Source organism: Eutrigla gurnardus (assembly GCF_963514095.1).
Source record: "Eutrigla gurnardus genome assembly, chromosome: 6".
Classification (NCBI taxonomy): domain Eukaryota; kingdom Metazoa; phylum Chordata; class Actinopteri; order Perciformes; family Triglidae; genus Eutrigla; species Eutrigla gurnardus.
In genome coordinates, this window is record NC_139920.1 from 10,734,323 (window position 1) to 10,758,933 (window position 24,611).

The 24,611-nt window shown below is 40.9% G+C and overlaps 4 protein-coding genes across 5 annotated transcripts; 1 reads left to right on the forward strand and 3 right to left on the reverse strand.

Annotated features, from left to right (window-relative positions):
* Positions 1–1,268: 1,268 nt before the first annotated feature.
* On the reverse strand, positions 1,269–7,273 carry pycr3 (pyrroline-5-carboxylate reductase 3). The gene is made up of 7 exons (XM_084011736.1): positions 6,444–7,273; positions 4,319–4,412; positions 4,172–4,236; positions 3,314–3,493; positions 3,004–3,216; positions 2,273–2,365; positions 1,269–2,134 (listed from the first exon to the last, which is right to left on the reverse strand). Exons 1-7 carry the CDS (start codon positions 6,888–6,890, stop codon positions 1,931–1,933), a joined length of 1,296 nt encoding a protein of 431 aa, XP_083867862.1. The 5' UTR covers positions 6,891–7,273; the 3' UTR covers positions 1,269–1,930.
* Positions 7,274–7,315: 42 nt separating this feature from the next.
* Positions 7,316–13,493, forward strand: bmb (brambleberry). The gene is made up of 13 exons (XM_084011732.1): positions 7,316–7,702; positions 8,713–8,969; positions 9,461–9,589; positions 9,672–9,857; positions 9,938–10,160; positions 10,653–10,769; positions 10,871–11,050; positions 11,314–11,520; positions 11,609–11,759; positions 12,116–12,177; positions 12,706–12,833; positions 12,927–13,048; positions 13,196–13,493. The coding sequence occupies exons 2-13, from the start codon at positions 8,715–8,717 to the stop codon at positions 13,323–13,325; spliced, it is 1,890 nt and encodes a 629-aa protein (XP_083867858.1). The 5' UTR covers positions 7,316–7,702; positions 8,713–8,714; the 3' UTR covers positions 13,326–13,493.
* A 195-nt stretch (positions 13,494–13,688) lies between these two features.
* LOC311014866 (GDP-L-fucose synthase-like) lies at positions 13,689–17,766 on the reverse strand. Its single transcript, XM_084011738.1, has 10 exons — positions 17,435–17,766; positions 16,984–17,141; positions 16,775–16,889; positions 16,405–16,533; positions 16,246–16,319; positions 16,011–16,144; positions 15,052–15,183; positions 14,882–14,961; positions 14,381–14,480; positions 13,689–14,286 (listed from the first exon to the last, which is right to left on the reverse strand). The coding sequence occupies exons 2-10, from the start codon at positions 17,139–17,141 to the stop codon at positions 14,231–14,233; spliced, it is 978 nt and encodes a 325-aa protein (XP_083867864.1). The 5' UTR covers positions 17,435–17,766; the 3' UTR covers positions 13,689–14,230.
* A 908-nt stretch (positions 17,767–18,674) lies between these two features.
* On the reverse strand, positions 18,675–24,611 carry serpinb1 (serpin peptidase inhibitor, clade B (ovalbumin), member 1). Of its 2 annotated transcripts, none has more exons than XM_084011039.1 (7): positions 24,425–24,611; positions 23,399–23,587; positions 20,775–20,912; positions 20,562–20,679; positions 19,711–19,853; positions 19,430–19,597; positions 18,675–19,107 (listed from the first exon to the last, which is right to left on the reverse strand). In XM_084011039.1, the coding sequence occupies exons 2-7, from the start codon at positions 23,564–23,566 to the stop codon at positions 18,700–18,702; spliced, it is 1,143 nt and encodes a 380-aa protein (XP_083867165.1). In that variant the 5' UTR covers positions 23,567–23,587; positions 24,425–24,611; the 3' UTR covers positions 18,675–18,699. The 2 variants fall into 2 exon arrangements, with proteins under 2 accessions (XP_083867165.1, XP_083867166.1); XM_084011040.1 differs by having other exon boundaries at positions 24,417–24,611.

Genomic DNA, 24,611 nt, shown 5'->3' on the forward strand with positions numbered 1-24,611 from the left:
GCGTTTCATGCGACACCAAAAACAACTCTTTACATTGTGACAATAAAGCATTATGTATTTCTTCAACGCGTGGGGGTACAATATCAACGCGTAACAGTGGCCACTGAAGTCGGCGTCCAACCGGCGTGACAGGCGCTCTGGGCTCCGTTAGCACTAGCCAGCTAACGCTAGCCGCTTGCTAGCCTCGACTAACACGCGTCATCACTGTCCGCAAACCGCTGTTCTTTCAATCCCCCAAATATCTCTTAAATGACCGACAGCATTCATCCCCACACTGCCAGTCAGCGTTAACGATACTTACTGGTGTGTTTTCTGTCTTGTTGGTGTGGAGACCAGGCCGGTGGACAAAACGCGTGTTTCTCCAGTGAGTGACGATGAGAAGGAGGAAGAGGAGGAGGAGGAAGCAAGGAGCAGAGATTGTGTGATCTTTGATGATGGGGGAGGGTTATGAATCATTAATGTTCCCTGGTGCCAAATCGTTCTGTATTGTTAGATTATTATTATGATTTTGTCTAGATTGGATACGTTTACCACATTAAGACAGAGGAACTATCTCACTCTGTATCATCAACCTTTGTCCTTGTATGACACGTCATACTCTGTGTGTAAAACTTCACTAATGTCCTCAAATTAAAAAGCTGCTAATGCAGTGGCAAGAAAAACTTTAAGCCAGTGGTGGAAGAAGTACTCTAGATTCCTTTCTTAAGACAAAGTACATAATAAACATTTTAAGTAATATATATTTTGGGATTGTAATTAGTGAAGCGTTAAAGTATACATAACAATGTTGTTATTGTTGTAGCTTGATCTATAATAATACATGTTAATTGCATTTTGTATTAATAATCAGAATTTGCAAAGTTACTAGTAACTAAAGTTGTCAATAGTAGTATATAACAGATTTAGTAGCATTTCAGGAGATTTCTATCATGTCACATGATCTTCATCTGCAGGAGTTGATGACGGGCCCACTGCATACATTGATGAAGGTCATGAGCAAGGTGATGATAATTAAAAGCTCCCAAACAGATTAAACAGATTTTGTGGTGAGATTAGGCCTGTAACTCAGTTATTTTCATCGATTAATCTGCCAATTATTTTCTGGTTAATTCAACAAAACTTGACTTGAAAAATGACTTGATCAAATATCAAAGAGGTTGCACATCTATCCATGACACCGGTCCACATTTTTCTGATTACAAGACATCAACTTATCTGACAAAAATAATGAAATTAAAAAAAAGGCACTGCACAAAGGGAGCCGGTTCATGGGACACTTTATGAAAAGCCATTGTACACACTTGGCATCATGAACTTTCTCAACATTGTCTTACACACAAAGCCAGCAACTAGATGTGAACTCCACCTGGGACAGCCTCACAACCATGGTCATTCTTTAATTATCCCAAATATTAAATACTACTTTTTAATTTAATTAAATACATCCACACATTTTACTTTCATTCTCAGCGCCACATTACATGCAGATAATAACCCAATCAGGGCTAGTGAGGCATTACTAGACACAAGCTGCTTTTTGAACCGATAATGCATTAATGACTGGATGGCCTCTTTCCCAGTGGCTAAAATTAAAGTACTGTGCATCTAACTGCTATTACAACATCCACAACTTTGGGAGTAATCAAATGTGGGTTACACCTTACTTGCATTAGAGATTGGATTGCTGGTGGACATGTAAAAGTAGATTTAACAATCAGATTTAAAATTTAACAAAAGTGTTCTTTTTGCCCACAATAAATCCCTCTGGTCAAAGGCATGACAATTAATAAGTATGAACTGCACTTGTTTGAGAGAGAATAAAAGTGACAAGTCCTGCTTTGTCTCGTCCGTGGTGATGTTGAGCTGAGCAGTCAGTTTGTTGTAAGGCTTGAATTAAGTCCATTGAGTGATTATTAAAGGCAAACAGCTGTCATTTCCTGGATTCTGTTGCTGACTTCCGGCCAAGCTCCCTGGCTCTCTCCGTGGCAGATTCCACTGCGCTCATGGTGGACGCCCTCACGCCACCCTGTTCCAAGGTGTGAAGCCCGTAGATGGTGGTTCCACCTGGGGTGCAGACCTCAGAGCGGAGCTGAGCTGGATGCTTCCCAGACTCACGTAACAATCTCCCAGCACCCTGTAACAGATGGAATGGAGACTGAATTCACGCGGGTGGGGTCAAATACTGTGCTGGCACACACATAACATTGAGTATTCTTTCAATATAGCTGATGCTGCTGCAGGGAAACGAAAGCGCACACACAGTAAAACTGACCAGGACAGTTTGGGATGCGATGCTGTGTGCCAGAGCACTTGGCATTCCCATTTTAACAGCTCCTTCCGCCAGCGCTTCGGCAAACAGATACACCTGCAGAGAAGGATCACAGGCATTAGAATCAACACACACTCAACTTCATTACTGCAAAGTAAACGATGCATTTAGTATCAAATAAGGTTATGACATTTCAGTGATATCTGACTTTGACTTCCTTTTAAAATTCAGACACTTGGAACTTAATTAAAATAGATAATTAATACCATACATTCCACACTTAGCAACCAACCCGATTTTGGGAGTTTTTAAATTGCTGTTGTTGTGACTGACTGACTGACTGAGTGGACTCACTCACTCACACACTCACACACTCACACACACTCACACACTCACACACACTCACACACTCACACACACACACACACACACACACACACACACACACACACACACACACACACACACACACACACACACACACACACACACACACACACACACACACACACACACACACACACACACACACACACACACACACACACACACACACACACACACACACACACACACACACACACACACACACACACGTTTGAGTACGTTTCATTTTAACTCAATTAAATGACATGCTTGAATCTCAATCTTTGTTTTGAGGAAATCTTATTCCAATAGTCAACAAGCAGTTACATATACTTCCTTCCAAACTATACATATCCTGGGACACTCACAAAAGCGACTCCGCTTCCGCTCAGTCCAGTGTGGATGTCGATCCAGGCCTCAGGTCCCTCCTCCACCAAACCACAGTGGTGCAACATGGAGCGAAGCAGAGCTCCATCCTCCTGTTTGGCATGGGAACCCCGTGCAAACAGGAGAGCCCCTTCCTGAACCAAACATGGGAGATTTGGCATCAGCCTGATGGCGATTGAATTCTCTGGCAGGAGCTTGGAATTGAAAGAGAGAAAGAAAGTACATTATTCATCTTGAGATCGCCACAAAATACCAAGTAGTTAGAGAAAGCATTTCACGTGGGGGTCTCACCTCTTCCACCGTTGTCAGTGTTACTCCTGCTGCAACAGACACAATAATGTGTCGTTCAGTGACGTGTAGTGAGATCTCATTGAGAACTAGTGGAACCAGGTGAGGTTTGACTGCTACAAAAACCACATCTGACCCGCAGACCACCTCTATGTTAGAGTGAGTGACGGCAATCCCGAGTTCCTAAAAGTCAATGGAAGGGACGTTACTGAACCACATGTCAACCTGCATAAACACTGACACAAAAGACTGCAGTGCAAAACATCCAAGCTAGCTAATCTAAACAGCATGGGTTAGAGCTGAAATGATGAGTCCATTAATCCTTCAATTGGCTGAAAATCAACTGGAAACTATTTTGATAACAGATTAATCGTGATTTTAAAGCAAGCCTCATCATTTTAAGTATTTACTGCTTTCCTCCGTTTCATAATAACATTGGAAATCTAATATATTTTGTTTATGGACTGATTATGGACAAAAAAAAAATCACCGAGGCATGACGGAAACCATAACTGGCATTTCCCACTGTTTTCTTGCACTTAGACAAAGCATTTCATCAATAAAATAATTGGCAGATTTATCAATGATGAAAATAATCGTTAGCTCTAACTAGTTTACTAGTTTGTACCCTGAAATGACTTTATTATGTGCCCACATTAAACAATTTGACACCTGCAGGCCTCTGAAACGACAGCACAAGATCAGCATTACAGTGGATCGGTTTGCAGGTCCACCATCCAGTCACAAGGAACCTGATCTTACAACAGTAACTCTGATCCCCACTACGACCGCTCACTCACTGTCCTGCAATCCTACCCATCCCACTGAGACCTGACAGAAACGTAAAGGGGGAAAAAGTACCTGAAAGCGACCCAGGTTCCTGGAGGATGGTGCGCTTACTTTGACGTTTACAGGAAGAACATTTCCTTTAATGGGAGCACACAAGAGACTGTTAATCCCTTAATAAGACCCTCTCTGCCCCAGTTCACCCACTCACTCTCGACTCACCAGTCAAGATGCCCTTTGCGATGCCAAAGGCCATGTTCCCTGCGCCAATAAAACCAATCTTCAGCTGCGAGTCCATCTCAGGGTCCATTTTGATCTTAAGGAAAGAAAAAAACAGGTTTGAGTGGAAACATCAACAACAAGCTACATCATTTGAACAACTATACCTTTAAACTAGTGGTGTAAATCACAGGAACATCTATGACACAAAACTACCATGACACGTTTCACCACGACACAAATTAACACAAATGCATCACGATTCTGTTTTATGCAGTGTATATAATTATACTGCAAGAAAATTAAAGCAAACAATTAGTCAATTAATTGATTAGTCAATTTCCAGAACATCATTTTAGCATTTTGAAAACTGAGTAATCACTTGAGGTATTTTTCAAGTAAATATGCCAAAACTGCACTCCAGCTTCCAAATGTGAGGAGTTGATTTGTTTATTTATTTGTTATACATGATCGTAAAGTGATATCTTTGGGTTTTAAACTGCTGGTCAAATTAAACAAGTAATCTGAATAAATCAACTTGGCAAGATAAATAATTATAACTCACATCTTTCATTACTATTTTCTGACATATTATAGACAAAACATGAGATAATAATCAGCAGATTTATTGATAGTTGCAGCCCTCAAGACAATCATCTATGATCAAAATATATTTTTGACTAAATCAAAAAACATTGCCTTAAAATGGTGTATTTTCTTTAAAAGCAGTTATATTTATTAAGTGTACTGACAGTGTTTTACAGAATTTTACAGACCACTGAGACAAACTTGTGTGCTGTGAATGTCAACTGTGTTTACATTCACACAATAAATAATAATAAATAAATCGTATTCTGAGAAATCAGGTAACATGTTCCTGGTTGAATCACATTACTCCCCCCAGTTTCCCTGTCCCGGGTCTTTCTGTCATACAACTGCATCCTTAACCCAGATAAGCGTTTATAGGCCAAAGAAAGCTGGTCTGTCTGTAAATGAGACTCTTCTCTTGTTCTCGTCACCTGATGATGTATCAGAAAGCAGCTAAAAGCCAGAACTACTCCTATTTTGCATCAATAGTATGCAAAGAGAACGCGTCATGGTATCACTATCAGACCACTGACAGAAAAAACATATCAGTGCCTGTATCGATAGTGGATCATTTTGTTACACTAAACTCCCAAGCTCATCAAATGGTAACATTTGATGCATATCTCAGTTTTATATAATTGTGAATTAAATATATTTGGGGAGGGGGGGGGGGGTTCTCTTGCTTACAGACACTCTTGAGAACTTGTAAAATTATTTTTTTTTCATCCATTTCCAATTTAAAAAAAAAAGGATGAAACGAGAGGAGAAAATCCCCACTTGAAACATTTCTCAAGAAAGCCTACATGTGCAAGAGTAGTGTATGCCTATATGTTGCCATTATGATCCAAGTTGTTCTCTGCCAAGTTGTCAGTTTTATGTCTGAAATCAAATGAATGCAGGTTCAACAGAGTATCCTACCATCCTGAACCTTCTAATGTCCAGTAGTTGTTGAATTGGTGTTGATTCAACTTTATATGCATTTTTTTCAAAAGGTGTAAATTATTAATTCTCTCATTTATCTTGATTTTACAACAAATTACATTTGTGAAAGTTTACTTTTATTGTAGAACCAATGCATATGAAAATTAGTGGTGTAAATTGCTATGCACATGCTGAAGCTTTTTCTTGTGCACAGATTGTTAGAGAAACCTTGATCTCAATGAGACTACCTGTTCAAATGAAGACAACAAATGCATCATACTGTGTCGTTGAAGTGTTTAACATATAGCCTACTCTTATAAATATTAATAGGCTGGACAGAATATTAGGAACCTTACTGCAATTCAACATCGCCACACAAATCCAATATGACCAAGTTGAATCAACACCTCTCTAAAGTGTCCAGAATGTAGGATTTCATTGGACTACATTGGTTTAAGTTAGGTGCACCTAAGCGTATATCAGAACAACCCAAAGACATGTTCACAATCAGCACACAGTTGGATAATGAATGCATGCATCTGGACAACGCATGGAAGAAATGAAATTACGGTTATGATCTAATGACAAGACTACATCGCATCCACGGTGTCACCCCTACAATTAAACCCAGGTTCTGGGAGGAATTGTCTGGGCAGGGCTGCGGCCAGTGTAGCATTGATGCGTCTCCGTCCGAGTCCTCTGTCACTTCATCATTCCTGTCAGAGTTGACACCACCTCCGACCAGGGAGTGTCTGGACTCCATGATAGCTACCATAGTCTTCTCATACCGCCACCAGCCTTGTATCTTAGTCGGTGTGGGAGAGTCGGGCTCTCTCTTGCACTTGTAATACGCACTTTTGAGAAGTTTCCAGCGAAACTTTAACTGGTCCACTGATCTGTGATAACCGGCCGCCGTCATTCTCCTGTGTGCCACCTTGAAGAGTTTGTTATTCCGTACTTTCCTCCCGTCCAAACATTTCTTCATGTCCAGCTCCTTGAGGATTTCCAGAAACAACTCCGTCTCCTTCACATCCCAGTTCTGCTTCTTGATACCAGAGTCGTCCATTGTTGTGGCAACGTAGACCAGCTAGCTCGACCGCTAGTAAACGTTAGCCCAACGGTCGCAGGTCCACACGGCGAGGTTGCTAAACAGGTGCTAGCATGTCTGCAGTGCCAGGGGGACCGCTGCTGTTGCTAGCTCAAAACTTGAGCAGTGTTTAGCCTACGGGTCGTGGAAAGCGTACCGATAAAATATCAAAACCCTGCGTTTAAAAACCACGACATCAGAAAGCAGCCCCCGGTCCTGCATCTAGCTAGCGACAAAATAATCCAGCACAGATTAGATTAGAAATACAATGCACGTGCTATTTGTTGACTGGACAACCATAAAATAACACGGAGTGACATAAACACGATGCCAGGCGATGCTGTGAACATAACACTGGCTAGGGTTGGTGGGAGGATATGCATTCACCTGATGTTTGTCAGATTTGAGGACGTCCAGCGTAAAGTAAAGATCAAATTGTAGATTAAACTGAGTGTCAGGTCGAAAACAACCGGAGCATCCACAAAACCAACCGGTTGATTTCCAGCGAACTATCGGTGGGTTTGTTTTCTACCTATCTACCGCTGCACCAGGTGGGCGGCGCCTCCAAACATCCTCCTATACGCATTCCGCACACCGACATTCCGTTTTAACCGTGACATAAATCGAACACACCCTGCGTCCGTCCCCTCAAAAATGCGACCAATTCCATTGGCTGTGTCCGCACTATAGGGCGGAGAGAAAGTGGACAAAAAAAGGCCAAATTAACTGTCATTCTGATCAGCTGTGAGAGGGAGACAGCACCCACAAGGACCTGCCAAATTATACCACAGGTACGTGATTTAGCAGTATGTGAAATTATTAATTTAGTCCGCCGTGCATAGAATATCAAGGTAATTAATGTAAAGTTATTTTACTCACATATGTCGCTGTAACAAACTGGGGCAGCATGTTTTAATGTGTTGAAGTCTAGCACAGTTTAAATGGGTTCCCTTGTTTCCTATTTTCTTTTACACACTGAGGAAGGCATGGGTGATTTGCTCCACGGTGTTTAAAACAGACGCACATTTTTTGTTTGAAATTCTGTCTGACAGATTTTAATTTGGCTGTTGTATTTACCCATTCTTTTTAAACAAAAATGGTCGCATCATTCCCAATTCGTAAAGTCTCCGAAGTAAATTAGTGTTTTAATAATGCGTAAATTCTGTGTTAGTGGTCCACACAGCAGGTGTTGTGATGGAGCAGACATGCCCGGGCAAGCCTTCATGTGGTCTTCATTCTAACATGAATAAACTTTATTCATGTGCAATAATACCCATGTGCACCATCTTCTCATACTACTATACTACAGACTACTCCTTCTACCTCAACTGCAACGACACAAATGGACAATGTAGGGTTGTGTTTGTATATACATACATTGTACATTATATTTGTGCCATTATTATTATTTTTAAATTGGAGGATTAATAAATTATTCTGATTCCGAAATGAACGTAAAGATTATCGTTTCATCGTTCATACAGTTATGGCCACTCTGCGTGGGTTTACTCTACAAGACTCCATTCATTCAGATAAGACGGCTCTATGTTGCTGCATGCATATTTTCAAACAACCATTCAAACACATTGGCTCTGTTGTCGCTAGATGGCGACATTCTTCAAATCAGTACGTTTTACACACTTCTGCAAGTTAAAGCTGAACTTTATCTTAAATAAAAGTAAGCTGTTACACACTATAGCTGTCTGTTGTATTGATGTCATCGACTAATACCAGGTCCCAATAAAGATGTAAGTGATGATAATCACTAATTATAACGTACTCTTATTGTGTTTGATTCCAGACATGGGCCATCTCCGATACCTCCTGCTGATCAGCGTGCTGACCTGTCGGTACCCTGCAGTCAGCGGCTTGTTTGAATGGTTGAAGGGGACGCAGGCTCCTCCTGCAGAAGCTGCACCTCCTCCACCACCAGCAGCAGCAGAAGTCCCAGCGCTCCTTGAAAAGGATGCCCAGTTTGAGATGACGACTGCAGACGAGAGGTTTTTGGCTGAAGCAAAGCAGTTGGAGCTCAGCCCGTTGGACAGCTGTCATTACAGGGTAAACTACAGTCAGGACTTCTCAGTGTTTTGCAAAACTGACTTAATGGGTTCTGAGCAAACGAGACTTGTATATTATTTGTATGACTAGTTTTAAGGCTGCTACAAACAGGTTGTTTTTCAATGATTGATTAATCTAACAATTGTGGCCTTGATTAATCAATTAATCCTTAAAATATCCAATAATTGTGGAAAATCATTCATCATTATTCCCTAAAGCCTAGGGTGATGTCTTCAAATTGCTTCTTTGTTCTTTTCTTTTTTTAACAGTCAAAAAAACCCACAAAGATTAAATAAATTGTTATAATACATTTTTTTTTAAATGAGTAAAGCAGGAAATCCTCATATTTGAAACATTGGAACCAGCTAATGTTGAGGACTTTTGCTATGATCGTGGTCGACCTAGAAAACCATGACAACCTGAGAACCCACGTGAAAAATCAGATTCAGTCCAGAAAATTTGAGCAATGTCTTTGATGTGCTCCGTTGTAGGTGGTTGCCCAGCTGAAGGCAAGCTGCCAAAGTCTCCCAGAGGAGCAGCTCGCAAAGCTTGGAGTCGCACTGTATAACTGCCAGGCCGAAAGTGAGGGGCGCCCGACCTTCCCATGTACAGACACAATGGTAAAATAAAGTTATGTTTTATCATCCAAACATTGTGTATTCGCGCTGTGGAGCCATTTTGAGTCTCATTTTGATGTTTCAGACTATAAAAGAGTGCACAGTCGACATGGATTCAGACACGTGGAATGCTTACCACATAGTGAGCAACCGGGCGCGCTCCGTTTGCTACTCGACTCGGCAGCAGCTCTTCCGGCGTAGAGCCGAGCACACCGTCAACGCTCTCATCTCCACGGCAACAAGCCAGCTAGACGCAATGAAGGACCTGAAGGTAGATTTCACTGCCTTTTCATCTTGATGTGCACAGGATGCAGGATGATTGTGCTTTTGATGGTGGCGTTATTATAACAGGAGGGCCAGCTGGAGCTGAAGGAACTGACGGCAGCCTCCTTGAACAAGCTGTTGGACGGTCATAGTGCTCTGCAGGCCCAACAGGGGAAGCTGCATGAGGGCCAGGGGCAAATGGAGAGTTCACTGAGGGACAACCTGGAGCGACTGGGCCATGAGAAAGCTCTCATTGCCGCTGGACAGGAACTGGTAGCCCAGCTCATTCAGGGCATTACAAAGAGGCTGGGTGAGCGCTTTCATTTCATTCACACCCAAAAATATTTAGCATATAACTGGCACAGAATTAGACGTTGGTTATGACAAGTACAGCGCTGATTGAATAGTGCTTGTATAAAGTGTCTAAAGCGCATTAAAGAGCTTCTTTTCAATAACTTTGATTGATAGAAATGTAATCACAGACAGGTGTTGACTACTTGTAGTTTTACTGGATTAAATGTGAAACTTTGACAGTTTTGAGAAAACAAATTCAGTGAAATCATGAAATATATTCTGAAACTGAATGAATTAAAGCAAGTACAATAAGATTATCATCCAAACTGGATTCCTAAAAGTAGAGACTATCTGTCGTGTACAGGGTGTTGCAGTTGATTCTTCAATCCATAAAATATGGTAATTCTGATTTATTGGACAAAACACTGTAAGGCCATCTAATGTCACATCCTCCAGTATGAAATAATGAGCATTTCCTTCTGCCTGCCTTCCTGTTCACCTTTTTTAGAGAATGTGAGTGAACATCTGCAGGTCCAAGGCTCGGAGGTTCAGCACAGCCACAAGGCGATTGTTAATGACCTGGCGGATGTCAGACACCAAGCTCAGGACATCCACCAAAAAATCGGTAATCAAAACGGACAAAAATCACAGATCATGAATTTTAAAACTTATCCTTCAATTCATTGCGGTCTTTGATTAGTATTTTTTTACACTGTCGTTGATCAGACCACAGTTTGTTGGAGTTTCTGCAGTACCAGGACCAGACCTCGCAGTACTACAGTGACTTGATGACTAAACTGGAGCGCATGAACAGCACCCTGGGGACCACGCTGCACCAGCTGGATCACATGCAGAGCCGGATTGAGGACAGGCTTCACATGATCCAGGGCTACCTCAGCTGGACAGGTGAGACCTTGTATCCAACGGGCAGACTCCACTCTGGATGATGTTCACATTTGTCATCTTATCTGACAATCTATCTTTTTAAGCAAAACATTCTGGAGCATCTCACATGTGAGGATGTGATGCTTTTCTTTGCCCTATATGATAGTGAATACATCTTAAGTGAATACAAATAGGCAAAATATAATTTTCCTCCACAGTCCTAGATGTCCTAAATCCACTTAAATATGGTTTTATTAATTTGATTGTGCTTCTTGTGATTATAGGTTTGAGCCTGACAGCCATGTGGACGTGTATTGCACATAGCAGCTACTTTGTCCTGTGTGCAGTGCTGCTGACGTTCCTGCGTTGTCCAGGTTTCTCTCGAGCCATGCTGCTGCTCACTGTTCCTCTTAATGCAGTAGCCGAGGTCAACCAGCAGCCGGCGCTGGACCTCACCGGCCTCAGCCTTCTGCTGCTCATTCTCTCTCTCGGTACCATTTAAAGCTGCTACCAGGCGACTAGTGTCTCCAATATTCTCTTGCATTTGCCACAACGTTGTTGTTTTTTCCACATCTGCAGGTCACTGGTTATTGAGTCGGTTGTGGCTGTGCCTCCAGGTGGCAGGAAAGCCGGCCTCCCCGCTGCCACTGGCCCCATGTGACATTGTGGAGCCACCGAAGCAGCCAGTTTCATCCCAGCACTCGTATCCACCGTCCTCTACACCGCAGAAGTGAGTCTGTTCAGTGTATACCATCTACGCTGCAGACTGGGCTGCAACAAATTAATCTATTAACCTGACGGTCATTTCTGACTGTCTATAAAACGTCTGAACTGTTAAACATTGGCATAATTTTACAGAATCCAAAGTGACGTCTTCAAAATGTAGTCTTTTTTTTTTTTTTCAAAAGATAGTGAATTTTAGAATTCTAAAGAGCAAAGCAGAAAATACTATGCGTGGCATTTTGGCTTCAAAAACATTGTCAAAGTAGTTGCTGATTAATTTATTGTCGAATGATGAATGAGATGCAGGCACTAGTGCTCATTTCTTTGTAATTTATTGATTTGTCTTATTGTTTTTGTCCCCAGAGATGTAGATGATGACTTCATGGAACAAGATCACTTGTTGAATCAGGAGAGCTTCATATCAGGTGTGAAATATATACTGTACTATACAAATACAAATCCCTTTTTTAAAGGATTCCTTTACCCCCAAAAATGATCATGATGAAAACATTGAAAATCCTGATGCACAATTGTATTGTTGAAATGGATAAGAAGCACATTCAAAGTGTAGTTAAATCAAACTATTGTCTTAATCTGTATTTTTGTGAATGCATGCAAACATGGTTATTGTATTACTAGACGTTTCTTGCAAAAGGAACATGAGAAAATACTCGGTACTTTTCATATATATACTCTAGGGTTATGGCCAGTGTTAAACATCAGCAAAACTTTATCAACCTCAGTTTACAAACTCGCACACAGCTTGTGCAGCAAAATCCCAGTCATTAATCGGCCATATGTTCAGTATTTCTCTAACGAAAGCATTCAGGGTAACATGGGGCGAGAAGTTGAAGGATTAATTATCATTTTGGGGTAAACTATTCCTTTTAAAGTAAAGTGATTCCCTAGGAGATTCAGTTGTTGTTTTCTCTCCCTTGCTACTTTGTATACAGGTAACTTTGGCATATCAGCAGTGTCTCCCCGTCCAAGGAATCCAATGCCAGAGTCCAGGTTTGTGCCGATTATTGGCACACCCAATCACTCCACTCCCAAGCTTGTACCACAGCATGTTCTGTCAGCGGTGAGCAAATCCAGGAAATATCCTATGAAGCATAACTAAAAATCTATTTTCAGTACCTTGAGACTGAGCATCACACCTTGTTTTATTCTTTAGGCTCTGGTTGCTGATCTCCCGCCAAGGAACCTGGGAGGTATTTTTGATGCAGCGAACGCTTCACGTGATTTTGTGAACGACTCGCGAAGTGCGAGTCCAACCCCATCACAATTCAGCAACAGGTCAGGGTTTTAGTCTTTTTCACACCCAAGTCTTAAACATGAAAACTGGAATATGTTATTAAAGTGTGTTTTTAATTAAGCCTTTTTCAACGGTGAATGTTTCTACACAATAAATGATTTTTTTCCCTCCCATCTTTGCTGTGGCAGCTCTCTATCAGGCCGCCAGCTGTGCAATGGGGTCACAAAAACAGGGAAGGCCTGTAAGAAGAGGGCCGTGCCGGGACAGGAGTACTGCAGAGTCCATGAAGGGGGGAACAGCTCCCATGTTTTTAAATGAACGTTACACTTTAGACAAGATGTTTTAACTATTTTTATTGCCATGTTTTTAACTGTTCTATGAATCTGTCTGTACATGTATTTAAACAGCATTCATTCTTTGCTAGAGAGCATTTTCTGCAAAAAACTGTAACCAACTCTTATCGTGATGTCATTGTAACTTTGGCTTGCTGTTAAAGTTAATAAATTATTTCTTTGGATATACAGTCTGCACTTGTATTCAAAGGGTTAAATAGTAAAAGCTGAATTACATAACTTTTATATTTTATTTTCCTGTCAAATATGAAAACCTAGAAAATTCTCATCAGAAAACACAGCCTTGGACATAACCATTAGACAGGCAAGACACTTACTGAGAGAGACATACTGGTATAAAATATTTATTTAACTCAATGCCATATCGAGTAAAGACCATCCAAGCCACCAGGTACACAGCACACACCTTCACCTTCTTTGTGGTCATTAAATAAAGTGAATCAAACCTAGATCACTTAAACTACCAAACCCTTCGAGAATTAAAGTCAGTCAAACTGCAAAAAAGATTAACAGACTGAAAACTACTGAAATTAAACCGTGCCAGCACCGAGATTCCAAGATTGTAGCAGTCAACGAACAACTCAATTGATAATGCTACAAAAAGTGTGAAAAATACAGGTAGACAATAGATTGCTTCCGAAACCCTTCAGAGAAACAAGACACCGTGTTGCAGACGTGAATTCAACGTTCAATTCAGTCCAGCTCATTGAGTGACAGAATCCAACTGACTTAATTCAGTGACATCCATCTACCTTTGCAGAAGAACCACCGTGGTTTCTTCAAGGCTTCTCCATCGCTGCCATCACCACCTTCGCTTCACACAGCAGGTCATGGTTCGGCACACTTTGAACCCACGTTTTTGCCAGTTATTCACTTCCGGGCTGAGTCATAGTTCGCAACAAACCAATCACAGGTTTCCTTTAAAGCTGTGAAAAATCAGCAAAGACAGGCAGCAGACTTAATAAACAAACATTTTTCAGAATTTAAAATGTCTGCTCTGATGATGTAAATCAGCCCCACCTTGTTTGAAGGGTGTGAAGGTAAAGTCCGGCTGGTAGTGGCACAGCTTTGCATTGCTGGCTGTCTTTTTGAACTGCCCGTCTGCTTTACTGGTATCAAACTAGAGGTCAAACGTTAAGGTCTGTACATGGAAGATGGCTATATAGAAATATATTGAATAATCACTTTAATTTAACTTTAATTATAAAAGCTTAAGGACCATAATAACTGTCTGTTTAGTACAAATTGCATTTAACTACAAATAGTTTTAGGGTGCAAAAAGAAATAGCAAGTCTTTACAATTTGTACTCAGTCTGCAACAACAAGCAAAACCACCAGCACCAACCATTTAAGCAGGTGGTCATTCCACCCAAAAACATGAAAGGTTTACTGAGTTGACAAAAAACTTTGCTGAATACAACTCAAATCTGGATTTCAGACTATAGTGAACAACCTGTTCCAAGTTAAACACTGAAATGTGCTGTAATGACACCAGTTAACATAACATGACCAAAAGGATACCACCACCTCTCCTTTAAAGTCCAGCGCTTGCACAACTGCTTCTGCTGCTTCTTTGATGGACACTTCATCCTCCTCTCCCACTGGAACCAGCAGACACGACACAGACATTAGCACTATGAATTTAATTCAGCTTTTATTATTGATATGATATGCTGTGTTTGTACGCTCACCAGAGAGAATGATGGGATCGACCTCCGGATACTCTCTCAAGACCCACAGGAAGAGACGAGCCAGGTCCAAAGAGTAGATGAACTGTCTTCTGGGAGTGCCGGAGCCCCAAACCATCAGGGGCTTCCCTTCCTCTAATCATGCACACAAATGAGTACATGATTTATATGGTTCCATGTATTTACCACTTTACCATGCTAGCCCAATACACAGGATTGGTACCGGTGCTGCATTTTAATTTAATCTATTGCAATCTACCAAAACTGCAAAATTGACAATAGTCCAGGCGTACTGGAATGTGTTGTATTTTTGTGTCTACTCTTATCAGTAAACATGTTTATTCACTTACTTTATTCACTTCATCAAATAAATAGTAACAACACAACTTAACTAACATTCAAAGACAAATGAAAGCCTCCATATATAAAGCTAGGGCTGGTAATGTATTGTAGAAACATTTGTTGACATCCAGACAGCAATCAATAAGTCAGAGTCTCTGACAAAATAATCTGATACCTATGGTTGTCATAAGACTGTCATATGCCTGTCCAAACATTTAATTTGGCTCTAATAACATCACTGAGCGGGCTACCCGTTTCTCTATCTACAGTATCTACATATCTTTGCACACTCTGCCAGTGCACTCACTGTGTCACTCAGTTGTCTTTCACATACTGCTAGCCATGTGGTTTTTTTATCTTTATTCTGAGAGTTTTTCAGTTACGTCTTTTGGAAATCTAGGTTACTCTTGTTGGTTTTTCCAGTTACAGACCCTAACTTTAAGTATTGATGTGTAGTTATAGTTGCATTACTCATCCTAACTACAGTGAGGTAGACTTATTCTAAATTGAAAAATGAAAAAAAAAGCACAGGTAAATATTTGGTATTGTGCAAATCCCTGAGTTCTTTTTTCTTTTATCAAAAGGGAAATATTAGATTATGTAAAGAGAATGTGACTTACTTTGAGCAATGTAGGCTTTGTGTATGAGACCTGGCAGCACATGACCGTCCTCAATACTGAAGTTGTCATGGGGACCAAACACATTAGTGGGAATCACAGCTGTGTAGCAACGCCCATGCTGCTGCAAATAAGCCCTGTGAAATAGACACACAGTTTTACAGACAATTCTAATTAATGTGACGGTGTGAATTTACTTAATATGCAACAAGCGTAAAACCAACAACCCAGTTCCCACCTGTTGTGAACATCAATCATTCTCTTTGCATAGGCATAGCCAAAGTTTGACTCATGAGGTGGACCGTTATGGATCTTGTGCAAAGAAGTACAGTAGTTAGTCACCATTTACAAATGTATTGATATATGCCAGCGAAGAAAACACATAGGAGCCTTTTACCATGGTCTCATCAATGGGGTAGACGGTCTTATCAGGAAAGATGCAGGTCGAAAGGCAGGAAACAACCTTGACTGTGCCAACTTCATGTGCTGCTTGCAGCACGTTATCATTGATGTAGACATTGTTTCTCTGGAAGGGACAACAAAACCCCCAAAAAACAACATCAATGACAATACAAAACAAAGCCAATTCCACACATGTCGAGTCAGTGCTAGTTTATTTGCAGTGTAGTAGCAGTAGCTTGGTATGTGGGGACTTGGCTTGGGAAGAGGTGCCCTTGAGCAACAAGCAGAGGCTAAATGTCACTGCATTGTGTATATGTGTAACAAGACATGTTGGTTTACGTAGCAGAAGTGTGACTTCCTCATACCCAAAAGTCCAGGTTGTATTTCATGTTCTTGAAAAGCCCCCCAACCATGGCAGCCAGGTGAATGACGTGGGTTGGCCGATACTTTTCGAACGCTGCCCGTGTCTCCTCCATGTTCCTGAAGGACAGGCCACATTGACGCAGAATGACAAAAGTGCAGAGACCTTTTCCACATTTTGTGTGTTAGTACCAAAACATGTGTTTGCACTCACATGAGGTTGGCATCTTTGGAGGAGAGGAATGTCCATTCTTCCCCCTCTTTGGCTCCCCCCTCCTCTTTGACCACATGCTGTATGGCCCTGCCCACCAAGCCGGATCCTCCTGTCACTAACACCCTCAATGGAGCAGTGTCAACACCCTGACAGTTCATCTACAAAAAAAAAACAATGCACAAAACATGTAACGTTAGTGGGCTGCTAGCATAATAAAACAATGTTATATATAAGCGTTTGCATGCGATCTTGAGCCTATACTTCACAAAGGAGCAGCGAATACGACACTGAAGGCTCCCTGACAGCGTCTAAAAGTTACAGGTTGCAGCTCAACTCAGCGGTTTGCAGGTACATGCCACGTCACTTAGCAGTTCAGTTCAGCAAACTTCATTAAGCCAGACTCAATTATCAAACACCATCCAACTTAGTATAGCTAACTTCATTAGCTTACCTCTTTTTTTCGGGTATCCAAAGGTCAACTTGTTTACTGCTTTTCATTAAAGCTGACCAGTTTGTACAGAACTGAGTCAGTGAGTTGTGCAAAGCCAACCAGACAAACTAACGTAAAGTTGATGTTAGCTATGCTAACTGGTCCCTTTAAACTGATAGTTACATGTAGCTAGTTAAGCGAAACGTTAAAGTGCAACTGAACGGCAGGAAACAGTCTCTCCCTTTTCCTCGTCTACAGCAGGAACATAACGTTAACTCCCAGCTTAACTAATGTGTTAATTAGTTGTTTCTCACCCGGTGGCCGTAAACTACACAGAATAAACAAACCGGCGTACAGCTACAGTGCCGGATAGACCAGTACACGCTGGAGTGGCAGGACGTAGAATCCGTTTCCGGCCATAGCCTTCAAAATAAAGTTGTACTGAAGAACAGCTGGGTTTTCTTCACGCCTCATAGACATCTTGAAGTGTTCCAATTATCCCCAAATTGGACAGATATTAAACATTCATATAATCTAAAGTCTAACATTATACATATTTCCTAAAACATTTTTATACGCATTGTAGCTTTTACTTTTATACGTACATATAAGCTTTCCGTGTTTGATAATTAACGATGCAAGAATTTTTCTCCATCGATATTATCTCTTAACAGGAAGTGACAAACACAGCTTACTTACACAGTAACCTGCAAGAACTGGTCTGAAAAGGCTTAGATAACTAATAGGGATCTTTGCATTCATTGTCATTCATTTTTGTTATGCTAACAACGTACAGCTTGAATTGTACTGCATTGGCATAAAGGAGCAGTTGAGCCAAAAAAAAAAAAAAAAAGCTTTCTTTCCACCTTGGTATCTAAACTGGTGAAGAGGTATACGAATGTTCTGCCACCCCAATACAAATGTGGTGAAAGGAGCAGATTGTTTTTCAATAAATTCTTTCAACTTCCTCTGGATCATTCAGACCTCACCAAGTTCATCAGACCTACTGTCAACTGAGGAATCTCAGATTGTCTCCATTTTAACAATGTAGTCACTTCAAAACCCCAAAGTCTATTGCTTTATTTCACTTAAGTTCACTTCAGTATTGTAGATCATTTATTCAACCATAAAACTCAAATAGCTAAAACTATGATTTCAGTGCAAAAGCAAAACATAGTCACTTATTCAAATAACAAAAGATCACAGAAAATAATGCCTTCATATCAAGGATTTTGTATGTATTTTTTAATTTCAATTGGCCCAATATCCTCATCTGCTGCTTCTGTCTACTGGGGAGACGAGAACCTGCCAAAGAAGAGGATGGACTTGGTCTTATTGTGCCTGATGAAGAAGAGGAAGGGGTGGTCCGCTGTGAAGTGTTCCTCCCTCAGCATACAGAATGCTACCAGGCCCGCTGTGGCTGCAGCCGCCTCCGTCCCCTCCTCGTTCACCTCCACAAAGGCCTTGTGGGCCACCGTAGACAGGAAGAGTCCTCCTTCCCCGTTCATGCCAGACAAATCGGCCTTCGCCCCACAGAACACGTCTGTCATGCCCAGTTTGGCCAAAGGCTCATTCAGCTCGTAGTCTTCCTCCAGCTTGAACTTGGGCAGGTGAACGAGGACTTCTGAGTGGACGTCCATGTTTTCCCTGTTGGTCCAGTCGTCCAGTGTCTCCTGGGTGAGCTCATTTTCCAGCTGGAACAAAAAAAATGAAATATACAAAAATAAGGTTGGGAGTATCATTTCATCATGGTATCACCGTGGGACTTTTTATAAATGATTGTATGGATTTGATTATTTATTTATTACTGCTATTTATTGATATGTGCATCTTTTAGTCTTTTATCACTGCTTTGGAGTTGTCAAAGCCTATAATCATGATTTACGAGATATGATTATACATATTATTAGTTATAGATACTATACTTTCCCAAGAGTGTATATGATTGATAATTAATGCATTCCAGCTTCCATTACATCTCTTGCAAGCCTAGGTAGTTGCATCTAAGTTGCGTACCTTCAGCAGAGGATCAGAGCCATCTGCAGACTCCTCGGGCAGCAGGATGAACATGCTGAGCTCCTCATCCACGTACGGCAGCTCCAGGATCTGCAGACCGAGCTCAGGAATGTAGTTGAAGGGCAGCTTCTTCATCTGGTACATCATCTGGACTGGCTTGGCCTCATTCTGACGCACAAGAAACACAGAAAATCAAGGTGGATTGGATCTCCTTTAGCTTAAGCAGTTAAACTGTTTTGTGCATTCAAACGTCATGTCTCTACTACATCTGCAAACTTCACCTGGTTGACTTTAAAGGTCATCTCTTTGGTGTTTGCCACATGGAAGCGGTTCATCCAATTTCCCTTGAAGTAGATGGCATTAACCAGAGCCAATCTTGTCATCGCACTGACTGTTCCTGGCTTCAGAAGATCTTTAATCTTATCTGAATGGAAAAACCGAGACAAAGCAACCATTAAACACTTATTCACAGAGCACATTACGGGTGACTATGATTCTCGTGTGATTCCATTCCCACAGTTGAGTTGTCACACTGGTGGAAAAATGAACAAAGGATGATACCAGTCTGGTTGGGGAGCTGAATACTTTTATATAGACTTGCTTGGTTTCTCCGAATACATCTTGATATATTCTATTTCTGTATACATAGGAGCTTTATTAACAGAGGTATTAATAATACTGTTCATAAAAATGTGAAAATAATGAATGAGCTTTCAATTAATCACCTTAGTGGCACTATCCAAATTTGCACAATTATCAGAGCTTGATTTTGGTGATAGCCTCCCAGAAAGATGAGATAAAATAAGCATTTATTAGTCCCACAGTAGGGAAATTTACAGTATTACTGCGTCACAAATAGAAACAAATATGACTACATAATCAACTGTTAAAATATAATAAATAATTCAACATTAAAAAAAAAGAAATATGAAAAACAAAATAGTGGACAGATGAGTGATTGAGTTCACATTATATTTAAGAATATTGATATTGCACAGTGGTCATTTGTTTTTTCTATTAAAGTAAATATTAAAAAAACTAATTCTAGGATCAGTGCATGATAGGCAAGACTTAACCAATCACATCCAAATATGTACATTCTGGTATAGAGATCATTTTGTGATCGACTCACTTTCTGTCTGCTCCTCTACCCAGCTGTTGATCTCTGCTCTGCAAGCCTCAGCAGCCCCAATAAAATCAACAGCCTTCAGGTCTGCCTGGTAGTACTTTTGCGTGGCTTCAAGAAATGTCTGCAGTGAGGAGATAACGAAAATCAGTCATATGAAGTTATGCATTCAATATAACCATCTATGACTTTTGTTACATGTGTAAAGTGAAAACTCACCGGGAGGAAGTTGGCAGTGTTCTCTCCGTAGAGACGGTTGGCTAGTTTCAGGATGTATGATGCAGAGGGTGAGTTGATGTCAGCGTTCAGAGTCTGGAAGTCTGCATGGACACCTTCGCCAGAGCTGAATGAGAGGGCCTGGGTGAGAGTTTAGGGTGACAGACTTCATTGTGGGATCAAAAATGGTGTTGCAAATAGTGAAAATTAAGGAGACTGTTCTCGAGCTATGCTACAGTAATAAGTTGTAAGACGTGGACGTACTATTACATTTGCATGTTATATAATATGTAATATGATCACGTCTTTCTGACAATGATTCTCAATGTAAAATGTTGCTTTTAAAAGTGTATATCTACAATGATCTCCATTAGTCCCACCCACGTTGGCTCTGGGACAATAGAAACTCATATGAATGGGTCTCACAGCAAGAATTTTGATTATTTTCAAGATGAAGCACTTGTTGAAACAGTTTTTGTATTTTTCATATCATGCCAGTCTTGTCTTGTCTTGTTACTCTTCACTTCCTGAAAGCTTTTGAAATCAATTACCATAAAAGTATGAATGCTGTCAAGTGGAGTACAAATGCAATATGAATCAATGGCCCTCTGTTTAAATGTGTAAAAGTGGTATTAACACGATTCAAGGACACCAAAGCTACAATACAACAAGAATACAGCAGTGCAATGCTGCAAGATACAAATATACTGGAATAAATATTAAATGACTAATTTAACAGGTTGCTTTATATACATGATGTAGGTTGATATGTACAGTATATGCATGTATACATTTTTGTTTACAGTATATTCAATACAGCAGCTTAGATCTATATTTGGCAGCAATTTGTTACAAAAACAGTGTATATTTAAACAATAAAACATCAGTTATAGTGTCATTTAACTGAGATTAACTGTTCATCAGAATGACAGCCAGTGGGAAGAGACTGATCTCAAACTGGTCTCAAGCCTTCCAGAGGGGGTAAGTTGAAACAGCTTGTGTCCAGGTGTCTATGGGTCCATGTGTCCATCAATGACAAAGGAGGGCTCCTCTTGAAGTCCACTGTCATCAACACACTTTTAAGAGCATTCTGATCACACCAGAAGGCCAGCTGTTAAATCTCCTGTCCGTTTGCAGCCGTATCACTGTCTGCAAATTTCAGGAGATTGACGGTCGGGTCTACTGAAGTGCAATCATTGGTATAGAGGCAGAAGATCAGAGGGGAGAGCACACATCCCTGGGGGACGCCAGTGTGGATGGTCCGGGTGCTGGAAGTGAATTTCCTCGGCCTCACCTGCTGCCTCCAGTCCATCAACCTGCCTGTCTCAAGCTTTTGTAACTTGAAGCCCACTTCAGGTTTTAAAAAGAATGCCAGAGAGCCAAGAGAACTGTCAGCTGTAATGACCAGAAATAAATACCGTGCTTACCCTCACCCTTCCCTGCCAGCCATTATTAATGAATACTGTATGTTTTCGATGTCATATTTCCTTACCACATGTTTCAGAGCTTTTACTGGCGCAGGGTGATCTCCGACATTCCTTTTATCTTTTCAAGAGCTGATCCACGTGATTGGTGTTGTGATATTCAAATGTAAATGGTTACTGAAATTATGCATTTGAATTTATTGATGTGAATTCTTGAGTATATTTATTCATAAAAATAACTGCTTTTGGGTATGAGCAATTTTCTGAATCGTTCGAATAATTTTCCAGTACCTATGTGGCCCACTAGATGTCACTCTGAGGCACACCAGTGCTTGATACTGTATGAGCTTCATGGTAGATATTCTCTCTGTGCCTTTTAGTCACCTTCAGTTCTAATATTTAGTCTTGTTTGTTGTTTTAATCTTAAATGTATGTGCCTTCTCTACATACATTACACCCCCATATGTGTGTGTAGTCTGGGTCTAGCGCTGTTTTTTAATGCTATGAGCTAATCCCCTTGGTTCCAAAGAAAGGGACAGTTCAATGTTACAGTATACAATTATCATTCAGACAATAGAGTTTTTTCAACTTCCTCAAGTGTTTGGATGGTTCATTCCTCGTTTTGCTTTCCTGCACCAAGCCAGCAATATACAGAAATGGTTTTCCCAGTTTGGTGTGAAAAAACATGACTGGTGTATGGATGTAATGTTCATCTGTCCTCATGCTTTTGGTCAAACAGTCAAACAGTGAATTTATTAAGTCAATCATTCATTTGGGGCGGCTGTGTCTCAGTGGGTGGAGAGGATCATCCTTAAACACACAAGGTTGGCGGTTTGATATGAACCTGCATACAAGTCATAAATCAAAATAAGAAGAACAATGCTCCGAGGATTTACTACTTTCAAAAGGAAACAGGTTTGATGAACTGAAACCACAATGGTTCCCATTGTCAACTTCCAGTTGTTACAACCATCATGCTTTTAAGCAAATATGACTTGTTTCAGAAGAAGCTTATTGAGTTCAAAGTCCTTTAGACTTCAGCTATCTGAAGACACACCTTCTAGTACATACGTACCTGGGCAAACAGCCTCAGTAAGTGTTTAATGGAAACCCCCCAGAATGAGTGCATTTCCCAATGAAAATGACACTTTGTAATCGTGTGTGGAAGTGGGAGAGGAGGTGTTTGTAATAGACAGTGCTGACCTGTGCCATCTGAGCAGCGGTGTCTCCTTTGGCCCCCAGGTAAACCATGGCCAGGGCCGAGCTGATGCTCAGCGGGGAGACGAAGATGTTCCCCGTGGGACTTCCTCGGCTCAGAGTGCGGAACAGATCCAAGGCAAAGCTTGTGTTTGAGCTGCTGATGGCGGCCATGACTGATGATGTACGGATTTCCTGCAATGAGGAAGCAGCGTTCAAATCGGTATACAGTATAATTGCATTTTGTAAAATACAGACAGACAGATTTTAATGTTATGCATATTTCATAGTTGATTGTGTTTGTGTGAAACAAACAGTATTATTAGCTTATACTTATATTGGGATAGAGTACCTTTACACATTATACCTTACAGTTACAGCAAGAAGAAATGTGAATTAAATTGAAGAGGTAATTGCATGTCATCTCCTTGGCTCTGCCTCCCACATTTTATGGGTTTACGTATTAATTGTCAACAGTCAAACAAAGGCAACATGTCTGTTCTTCTTCTTCACAACCTGTAAGTAGGATCAAAATAAATCTGCTGCCAAAAGGAAAATGATGATGATCAATAAAATCGTAATGTAAAGCTTTCCAACTGATTTAATTATTTGACATGGCTCTATTGACGCTGTGATCACCTGGATGCTCATGACACTGTAATGTTACACAACCGTGTTTTCACCACTTCTGCATCTGTAGTGAGTTTATACTGCCTGGCGTCTGCATATAGAATACAAAGACTATGATTTTGTACTTTTTAAACATTTCAAGAAATGTCAAAGTGGTTGAACGCATTTATAAACAACGTTGATATCCAATGTTGTATTGGCCAACGTCCCACACAGTTTTCACTGCGTTAAAAAGACGGAAATAAACCCGCACAGTCACGAGCATCTTCTATTTAGTACAACAGCTGATGAAGATACACAACGCACCATGGAATCAGGGACCAGGAAGCAGGACTAGCGTGCGTGTGTGTTTGTGTGTGTGTATGTGTGTGTGTGTTTCAGGCCTATTAACTACGTTGTTACCTGATCGTCCTCCCGCAACGACTGAAGCACTTTCTCCTCGTACGCGCTCAACGTGTGATGAAGTGAAATCAGGACGTGAAAACACGCCAACCCCCGATTAAATCCGCTAAAAGTGGAGAAACACGAAGCACAGGGCCAGTGAAGCCAGAAGTCCACCGCTGCTCATTTATACGCAGCACAAACAGTC